At 52.1% G+C, this 10,041-nt stretch overlaps 1 protein-coding gene across 1 annotated transcript; it reads right to left on the bottom strand.

Annotated features, from left to right (window-relative positions):
- Positions 1–5,310: 5,310 nt before the first annotated feature.
- LOC147826061 (neutrophil gelatinase-associated lipocalin-like) lies at positions 5,311–7,504 on the bottom strand. Its single transcript, XM_087182883.1, has 5 exons — positions 7,125–7,504; positions 6,827–6,943; positions 6,362–6,463; positions 5,634–5,660; positions 5,311–5,506 (listed from the first exon to the last, which is right to left on the bottom strand). Exons 1-4 carry the CDS (start codon positions 7,372–7,374, stop codon positions 5,641–5,643), a joined length of 489 nt encoding a protein of 162 aa, XP_087039009.1. The 5' UTR covers positions 7,375–7,504; the 3' UTR covers positions 5,311–5,506; positions 5,634–5,640.
- Between the last annotated feature and the right edge of the window lie 2,537 nt (positions 7,505–10,041).

The following is a 10,041-nucleotide window of genomic DNA, read 5'->3' as shown; positions in this document are numbered from 1 at the left end:
TGCTTAACAGGAGCAGCAGCTGGATCAGTTCCACACTAAGAATTTCTTGGGCCAGGAAAAGTCTAGTTGATCCAGGCCCAGCCTTCTGGAGGAGATCCTGGAGGGAGATCCAGATGGCCAGATTTTCCAGAGTCAGGTCCAGACCTAATCAGTTCTAATCTGCCCAAAGGTAGGGAGAGGCTCCCAGGTGATTCAGTTCTTGCATTTCAGGAATCCACTCTGATCTCTGGTTTAAGTTTCCAGAAGCAGAGCTCATGAGCAGTGTCTGACCCCACCATGAGAAGTGTCTAACCCCACCATGAGAGATACAAGGAGCAAGATCAACCTGGGCCAGCAGTGAGGGGGTGCGGGGCAGGGAGCTTGGCAAGGAGCACAGGAAAACAAGGATATGAGCAGCCACCAAGACCATGGCCTTGGCCTGGATGTTGTCCCTCTGAATCCCCATTCTCAGGCGTCTAGGTCACAAGTCTGGAAAGAACTATGAGCCTCTGGGAACCATGTTTTTGTGCCACGGCTTAAGCTGAAGGTACAGTCTACCCCTGATCACTTCTCATGACTCTAAGAATCATCTCTCATGGGTGGCATGCTCTGCAGTGATATGAAGAGCAGGTAAGACAGAGGTAACAGTGTGCAAGACTGGGTGCATCCATCTGGGCCAAGGGTCCCCAGAAGGGGCAATGGCCTATCCAGGGTGACTGCAGCTCCAGTGTGTCCCTTCTTATGAGCTCACCTTGGGTCTGCTAGGACTAGGGTGGCTCATGTCTCCCCAGTCTCTTCCTACATCCCTGGTTGCCCTTGTGTCCCAGGTTCCCTCCTCCTGAGAGTGCTGAGTTCCCCTGCTCTGTGCTATCTTTTCTCATACTGCTGTGATTCCTTAATTCAAGTCACTTCCTTCCACTCTCAGTGGCCTCTTTCCTTGGGCCACCTCCTCCCCACATTCACAGACCTCTCTCACACCCTTGTCCTAGAAAGGACAGTATTTCCTACGCTCCACATCCTCTGCAATCTGGATCACCTGAAAATCTCCCAAATCATCAAATTATTACATAAGTTGCTGCACCCCGAAGGCTCAAAACAACACCTTCCAAAGGCCAGAAGCTCAAAATCCAAAGTTGGCTTTGGGCTGGAATGAAGGTGTGGTCAGGAACTTGCCCTCTCCACAGGTCCTGAGGCTGGACCTTGCCTTCTTCAGCTTCCTTGGTTTTTCGCCCCCTCTTCCTTTATCTCCCCATGTCTGCAGACGGCTTTCCTTTCTGTGTTTTATCTTTCTCTCCCTGTCCTGCAGAAGCATACTTGAGATGATTCTGTCTTCCCATAAATCTTCTCATTTCATCCTAATATGGGTCAATGCCCAAGAAATCAATCATTATTCATACATTACAGCTTAGAAAACTGCGGTTGGAGAAAGGGACGAGAGTGGATGGTGGATGGTTCCCCAACCCTCAGTAGTGCTTCACAATAACAGGCTCCTCATAAATATGTCAGAGCAGCAAAGCCAGGTGAGTGGGAGGGGGACTGAAGAGATGGAGGGGATCAAGTACCAGGCCAACACTTCCTGTAAAGCCACCCAGTCAAGCTCTTCTTTGTCACTTTCAGGGCCTTCATCTCTTTAGGAGCTGAAGGAAGTGGCTGGAACAAATCCCAGTGTGTCCCCAAAGCTGTCTCTGCTTTTCCACCTATAAAGCAGAACTGTCTGCTGTCTAATTTCCAATGCTATGGTGTCCTGCAATCCGAGTAATGGCCAAAAGACAGCTCCAGAACCTGGAAATGGTAGGGAAGTGGATTTTTCCCTTGAGACCCACAGGGAGCACAGGTCTAGGTACTGTTGTCCCAGCTCACTGAAATTGCTTAAATCTTTGGATTCCAGAACCAGAAGAGAATACATGTATGCTATTTCAAGGTAGTAGCTTGTGGTAACTTATTACAGTGGCTCTAGGAGAAGCCAGCCTCCCAGGAAAGAGGTGTCTACAGAACGGCCAGGTGCCAGCAAACTGTCTCCTGTTGATACCAGCCAAGCAATGCTTGGTCACTTTCAGGGCTTCTCTCCTTAGGGGCTGAAGGAAGTCACTGGAGCAAATCCCAAATAGCATGTCCCTGAAGCTGCCTCAGTTCGCTGGTTCTGCTCCTCCAAGACAGCTCCAGGGCTACTCAGGGCTGAGTTGTGAAAGGCTCACCCCTACCCTTACTCACCTTCACAGGAGGGCATCTTTAGAAAAGCCAAGTTTGTCCCAGGAGCCCTCTTGTCTCACCTGCTTCCTTGAAGCCATTCCCTCACCAACTAACACCACCTCCACAATTATGCCCGGGTGCCAGGTGGGCCTGAAATAATGGATTTAGGCACCTGGGGGCAGCACTTGGATGGAACAAGGAATCAGTCGTGCCAGAGCCAGGGTGGGATGGAAGGTGGAAGCAGCAGATGTAAACAGGCCCCAAGGAAGAGAGGTAAAGGTGGATGGCAGGCTGCCATCCCAGGCATGACCCATGGGAGGGGGCACTCATGACACCCCAGCTCTGCTTCCCCTACCCTAGATACCTTTGAGTAAAACTCTGATCCCACCCAATCTGGGCCCCACACTCAGCACAGGCAAACTGCTGAAATCCTTCCATCCTAGAGCCCTGCCCTTCTCTGGGGAGCTGGGTGAGGTCATCCTGGGCTTCCAAGCCCCAGAGAAGTTGGAAGAGGGACAGGACACCCTGGAACTATATTCTGTCTTGTCGTCCCTCTGTCACCTCCCCACCCAAGGAAAATCAGACATGTGGTTTCCAAGGCCTCCTCTGGCTTTGGGAAACTCCTGTTCACAGAACCCGGAACTGGGCTCTCTTGCCTAACTCACCCACCTCCTGCAGCTGAAGCAGCGACCATGCACAGTGAGCTTGTCCTGAGCTTCCCTCCCTGCTCTTACATGCTTGTGTTAGAGCTCTCAGTGGTGATACCTGTGCACGCGTGGGAGGCACCCCAGACTGGAGCCTTGTCCGAGCAGTAGGGATGGTTTCTGTTAGGCAGAGTCCCATGACTGGGCAGGGGCAGGAAGGGGTGTGAGGTTACCTGCATTCTGACTGTCACAAGTGCCTCCAGGAGTGTGTGTTGTGGTCTCTATAAGGCAAAGACTTGATCTCTCTCTCTTGTGAGTGCTGCAGTGGACATGGAGGGGTCTTTGAGCCAGGCAGTATGCTTGGTGTGCTCATGAGAGAATCCTTCAGGATAAGGTTGGCCAGCTGCCTTCACTCCCTGACCCATGTGCTGACCAGGAAAGGGAGGCATGCACAGTGTAACCGTAGCAACAAGCTCACTCCTAGATGACACCCAGAGGTGTGAACCTGCCCAGGTGTCCAGGTGAAATTCCGGCCCACGTTTCAAAGATCAGGGGCTCACTTCCTGGGACTCCTGTAGCTGTAGTGGCCAAGAAGTCCTATGCTGCAGCAGTGTCCTGGTCTCCCACTGGATGCCCAAGGGTGTGGGCATCCTCAGCCTGGGGGCCAGTCCCTGGTGTATGTCCTAGGTGGTGACAGAAAGGTAGGGAGTTAGTGGATCACCAAGCCTGCTATAAGGGGCACCACCTGCTTGTCCTTGAGCAGCCCTGCATTCTTCTCCATTACTGGAGAAGCAGTGGAGATCACAAAAGTTGTGCAGAAGAATTTCAAAGAAAGTTGTCCTATCCAGGTCCTCTGACTGTCCTGGCCTGAAAGTGAGAGGATCAAGGAAGAACAAGGGTTTATTGATGCTACGCTGCATCTGTGAAGGAGCACAAAGCAGCTGCCAGTGAAGCAGTGCATGGAATTCAGCTTCAGAGGCTGGAAAAGGCAGGAAAGCGGATTCTTCCCCAGGGACCCACAGGGACACAGTCCTGCAGACTGCGGTCTCAGCCCAGGGAAGCTGGTTCAAACCTCGCTCCCAGAACCAGAGAAGAATACACAAACGCTGTCTTAGCTGGTGGTTTGTGGCCACTGGTTACCATGGTCAAGGAAACTCATGCCTCCAGCCACCTGGAAGGGTAACACAAAGCCCTGTTTGTCCCAGAAGGTTTGATCCTGAAAGACCCTGAAGAAGCAAGGAATTATGGGAAGTTTCCTTGCTTGGGCCAAGATGAGAGGCTGGATCCATGGCCCAAGGGGATCCCAAAGGCCAAGTGCGCAGGATGAAGGTTCTGTCCCTTTGGCCAGCTACGGGGTCTGTGGCCATCAGCCCCTCAAGTGTCCCGCTCAGCCTGAACCAACTCTGGGTCAGACACAGTACCCATCCCAAGTCAGAATCCAAAGTGACACCAAACTGGTCTCTTCCTGGGGTATGGCTCAGATTTCTGACCCCATCTGGTGGCTCTGGGTCTCATGCCTGTCCTGCTCTCAGGGGTGTTGAAGTGGGTGATGTGATTGCTTGGGAATCTCCCTCTCCCCTAGCCAGGATGAAGGGTCAATGTATGTTTTTATTGGGTGGGAAGCCAGGGATCTCCAGAACCACACCCAATCTGGCTGCTGCCTTTTCAAGGAGAGAAAAGGCAGGATGGGTTCCTGTGTGCCCAAATGGAGGGGCAACTGATGCTGCTAGTAGGAGACAGGGGCTCTCAGATCAGACACAGGCACATCCCTGTGAGTTTCCTCCCAACAGGCTGGTTTCCGGGCAGCATACTCCTCCCCTCCACTGTTCTTGCCCTAGCTTCAGAATGCACCCTCAGGGGTCTGGACATCATCCTGTCAAACCCAGCACCATGAATGGGCTTAGCATAGGTATGGTCCCCAAAGTGCTGGGGTTAAATTTCGGGTGTCAGGTCCTCTGGTCACTGGCAGAGCAACAGGGACCCACCCTTAGTCACCCTCGGCCTGCAATGGGCCTATGCCTCTGCCCCACCCACCGTGCTCCCTCCTGTTTCGGGCACCAGTATGCAGCATGCACAGGACTCTGCTGACAGCAGCTTTCCTTTACACCCCACCAGGACCATCCTCCTCCCCAGGCCTGATGGGGCTGCTGCTGTAGGGCCTATTTGGGGTGGCCAGGTGTGGACATGAAATACGGCTCCACAAGTGCTTATGTTGGACAGGACATGCCCCATAGGCTGCTCTGGAGATGGCTGGGGGCTGGGAGCGCCCAGCCAAAGCAGGAGTGAGTGAAGCATCATTCTGCCCGCAACACACATAGGGCAGCCAGTGGCAACAATGGTGGCAGGGAGCCTGGGATTCTTTGCCTTGTCACTTGTCTCTGCACCCTAACCTCCTGCTGGGGTCTAGGGACAGCAGACCCTGGAGGTGATGCTGTTGGACCCACTCTTTGCCATTCTCTCAAACCACAGCCCAGCATACGAGGAGCACACCCTTGGATTCCTGGAAACAACTGTTTATTTAACAGAAAAAGTGGAGGCCTTCAGTGGCAGCCATTTTGGGAGATGGGAGGGCAGCACTGCACTGTAAGAAGAGTCTTCCCGCTCTCTCACTGGCATTGTTGTTGGTATTGCAGACGGAGGGCACCTTGGGCAGAGGTGACAGGAGTAACATGGGTTGCAGAGACGGAAGGCACCTGAGAGGAGACAGCAGAGTAAAGACGGCTGGGGTTTGCAGTCAGGGAAAGGGAGGAGAAAGGCATGCAGGAGACCCCCAGCCACCCTGCCCTGGCCTCCCATCAGCCCCTGCCCAGCCACACTCACTTGCCATTCAGACATCCATGCACTTCTCTGTGGGGAGGAAGAACATCAGATCAGGCAGTGCTCTGCACGTGCACACGAATGCATGTGTACATGGGTTAGCGTGCGTGTGTGTGTGTGTGTGTGTGTGTGTGTGTGTGTCTTTGCCTGATATCTCCATGCTAGGACACCTGCATGGCCCTTGGCTGCCTCAGGCACAGCCTGACCCAGCTGAAAAGGATCTGGGGATTCCCTGAATTCAGGGCCTGGGGACAGGCAACCCAAGGGCTGTGCTCCATATCTGCTCTGCCACAAAGGCTTCTGGCCTGTTTGTGTGGTGGGCCTGGCAGGTCCTCAGCCAGTGGCCCTGTGTGGCCCAGGTAGAGACCCCAGCCCATGCCAATACACTTCACACAAAAGACATCTCTATGTCAGTAATCAGCAAGCCCCGGGGGAAGGTGGAGAGCGCCCAGGACAATAAGACCCAGGCATGGAGAGGAGGTGGCCCAAGAAAGTGAGACTTGCAAACTGGGACACAGACCTAAAATCCTCACCTATGGATGACTTGGCTAAACTATCAGGGGGAGCATTTGTGCACAGAAGACTTGGGGCTCATAGAACCAAAGGTAGGAGCCACCTTTCCTCCAGTGACTGGACCAGGAGACAGTTTCTCCTCTCCCCTCTTCCTGGTGGGGCAGCATCAGGCCTGGACAGACCCCGCATCCCCTTCCCCTTCCCCAGCTGGACATTACCCATGGGGTCAGAGAAGAAGATGTTTTCATCAGTGAAGCCTAGAGTCATGGCAAAGTTGACAAAGCGCTTCTTCAGTTCAGGGTTCAGCTCCGTGGTCCTCCCTGTGGCCAAGATTATGGTGGTGGGGGAGCAGAAAGAACTTTGTAATTTATTTCCTTTTTTTTTCAGATAGCGTCTTGCTATGTCGTTGAAGCTGGCCTTAAACTTGCAATCCTCCTGCCTGAGCCTACCCAGTGCTGTCATGACAGGTATGGGCCACCACCCCTCTGCACTACATAAACACTGTTGCATGAGTGAAGGATGCCTCAGACCTCTTTCTCATGAAAGGTCAGTAAAAGACCTCTTCCCCAAAAGAGATGCGTGAACTAGAGGAGACTTTGATTTTCAGGATGGGAGCTCCCTCCTGCTATTCTGACCAGGACCCAGGTCCCTGGGTGGGGCTGGGGGATGGAATAATAACCCACCTAAAAGGGTGGCCACCGATTGCACCCCATCTTGGACTATCCTGTAGAACACGATGGCGAACTGATTGTAGTCAGTGGCTACCACTCTCATGATGAAGTTCTGTACTCCACTGAAACCTGCAGTATGTTAAACAAGGGGTCATCCTTTCCAGAAGAGACTGCCCCTTCCTTCCCAGCCAGCTAGCAGGGGCTTCTCCCCAGGGCATGGCACCTGTAGGGAGGGTAGGGAGGGCTGTGCTCTTCCAGAGCACTCTGCCCCACAAATTCCAACCCCAGGGCACCCTCACTCAGGACTCACTTGTGATATTGGCCATGGTGAACTGGCCAGGCTGCCCACTTGGGACTACAGTGCTGCTCCAGTGATCACAGCCCTGGTCGCTGTGGGAGTGAGAGAAGGCGGGAGGTGAACAGAGAAGACGCAGTCTTGGTGCCCCTGGGCTGCATGAAGTTGGGCCCGGGCTGCAGCAGGATTCTGAGGTCCATTTGCAGCCCAGCCCATGCCTGCCTGTCCCCCACCACGGCAGGGGCCCCACATTGCCCACACCCATGGCCCTGAGCCTTTCCCTCTGAGCCTCTGCCTGGTGTGAGGTGGGGTCCACTCAACCCTCCTTTAACTTCCACTGTCTTCACTCCCTGTCTCCCCTGCTGCCTCCTTGGTGCAGCCTGTCCTTCACGCAGACCTCAGGCTCTGTTCTTTTATCCTTTTGCTCCCTTCTCCTGGCAATTTTCTCCAAGCTTACAGTTTATTGCATGCCAAGCATTGCCTTAGCCCTTCAGCCCAAAATGACCTATCACCCGGGTCAAATTTACTCAAGCACTGTATCAACAGAGCCCGTAAACCTTTCTTCACATGCCCCTCAGTCCTCAAATGCTTCGACTGCCATCCAATCAGTGGCCAGTGCCAGAATTCACTGCTGATCAAGGAGCCCGTGGACTCCCCCACTGTGTCCTCATCTGCCCCACTGTCATCTCCTGCATGTGACTGCTGGGCCTTACTGTGAGGGTTTTTGCCACCTCCCTGCAGCAGCTGTGCACCGATCATGACCCTTCAGCAGTTCCTGGCCCAGCCTTGGGTCAGTGTAAGTTGCCTCAGAGACTGGCCTGGAGTGCTCCCCTCCAGGCCGGCTATGACATGCCTGCACATAACTCCATTTTTATCTCTGGTCACAGCTCAGACTTCACTGGTCTCCTGTGCTGTGATACTCAAGGGCTGGATTCCATCAGCTGAAGACATCCTGGTTCTTTGAAAACTGAGTGAAATGATTCACCCTGGGAAGGATACATTTCTTATGAGCTTAACTTATCCCACCTACTGTTTTATGAACATCTTTGCTCCTCTTATCACCCTAATCAACATAAGATACTCATTAGCATAAGATCCTCATGGCCCTAGGATAACTGCCAACCTCCAAGATTTTTGATAGTTCCTCCAGTTATAAGATCCTTGTCAATTTAGGATTATCACTGCTCTCTGAGTCATCTGATACTCCCTATGAACGCAATAAATAGTGGCAAGTTCAGGATGCCATTGTCTTTGCTGCCCAAAGAAGCATTGATCAGACCCAGAACCCAGATTTTTCTTTATGTCTCATTTCCTGTCTTATTCTTTAATTTGCCTTGTCCAGTTGTGGCTCATAGGAGATCAGGGCCACAGCAGGGGTTCTGTTAACATCCCCTTTTCCTATTCCCTACACCCTCCTATAGGTCTTGTGCCTCATTTTGGAGCTTGTAAAGGTCAAGGAATACCATTGCAGCTGACAGTGAACCTTCTGGACATGGAAGGGCAAGTTGTCTGCTCTGAATGCACTGAGCCCAGATCCTGTCCCCCTCAGGAGTCTCAGGCCAGGCTCTAAATCGGGGTATGATACCTTGAACACCTCTCCTTCCCCATACCTCTGCCTCATTTGCTGGAGCAGACAGGACAGCAGGAAACCTTTGGGCAATTGTGTTCTCCTGGGAGCCCAGAAAGCAAAGACCCAGAACCTGGTCCATGTGCCATGGATTTGGCTGCAAGACAGAGCTGAGTGCTGAGGCTTCAGTCACAGTTGAGAGTGGAACCCTGCTAAAGGGACCTAGGGGGAGGAACCTGCCTAGTTTAGAGACTGAATGCTGCTGCTGTGTATACCAGTTGAATGCAGGACCAGGATTTTAGTTTTTCCTTGAGAGATCTTTCAGATCAAACCTCTGCCTCTGGCTCTTTTGGGGGCTGTGGAGCACCTATGGTGTCAGAAGTATCCTTGGGATGGCTGAGGACAGACCCATCTATGAGGAAGGCTGCTTCCTCACTGGGGGCCTGGCCAGCATCCTGGGGAGGCAGCAATGGAGTTCAAGTCCTGTGGAGTGACCTTTAAAGTTGGCTCACCCATGAAGCTGGTGACTATCATGGATGCTTGACTTGAGGCTGGACTGGGATTCTGGCTTTATGTGGGATTAGAGAGACTCTCATTGGTTCTATCCCTCTCCTTTTTATGTTCCTGCCTGAAGTCTGGGTTCATCAGCCCTAAAGGAAGGGGCTTCAGATGGGGTCCCAAGCTGTTGAGTAGGTGCATCCTCAGACCCCCACACCAGACAGCCCTCACTGTACCCTGCCTCACCCTCAGGATGAATGATGAAAAAGCAGAAATTGAAGCTGAGAAAACCAGTTGCCAAGAGATCCTGACACCCTCCCAGCCTCCTCTCCCTCTCTTCTCCCAGCTTAGGAGCTCCATTGCCACTTGGCTCCATTATTTGAAATATACCCTCAGCTTGGAATGGTGGCACATGTCTGTAATCCCAGTACTACAGGATGCTGTGGCAGAGGATTGCAAGTTTGACCCAGTGTAGACAACTTACTGAGATTCTGTCTCAAAATATAAAATATAAGGAGGACTTGACCTCTCCTTTGGTGAATGAAGTCCTGGGAAGATCCAGGAGGGCACAGAGGACTGTCCAGCCTTTTGTTTCAGGATCAACTTTGAAGAAAATCAAGATCTTTGATATCTTGGAAAATATCTTTATCTCTACTGAGATTAAGTTTTCTTTTAAGTCATTCATTCATTCTAGGCATTTGATATTTACTGGAGAGTAACATTTGAAATATAAAGCCTTTCACAAGGAATATTCTGACCTGGTAGGAAAAAAAGTGTAAAAATAATTCATAACATAGGATTTTGCCTCAGGCAGGAGTTGGCCCCAAAACATGAACTTCATGTTGATGAAAACTTTTGTGGTTATTT

This window comes from Heterocephalus glaber, unplaced genomic scaffold (assembly GCF_053883595.1).
Source record: "Heterocephalus glaber isolate CG9 unplaced genomic scaffold, H.glaber_assembly_v1.0 deba00001479, whole genome shotgun sequence".
In the NCBI taxonomy this organism is placed as follows: Eukaryota; Metazoa; Chordata; class Mammalia; order Rodentia; family Bathyergidae; genus Heterocephalus; species Heterocephalus glaber.
The sequence above is the reverse complement of the archived record's forward strand: the minus strand, read 5'-3'. Positions and strand labels throughout refer to the sequence as shown.

Excerpts from the sequence above, each read along its gene's own strand:
- LOC147826061 (XM_087182883.1), bottom strand. The coding sequence starts at position 7,374 with ATGGGTGTGGGCAATGTGGGGCCCCTGCCGTGGTGGGGGACAGGCAGG. Across the intron at positions 6,464-6,826 it reads ATCGGTGGCCACCCTTTTAG|GGAGGACCACGGAGCTGAAC; the intron begins GTGGGTTATTAT and ends TCTTGGCCACAG. Across the intron at positions 5,661-6,361 it reads CTTCTTCTCTGACCCCATGG|AGAAGTGCATGGATGTCTGA; the intron begins GTAATGTCCAGC and ends TCCTCCCCACAG.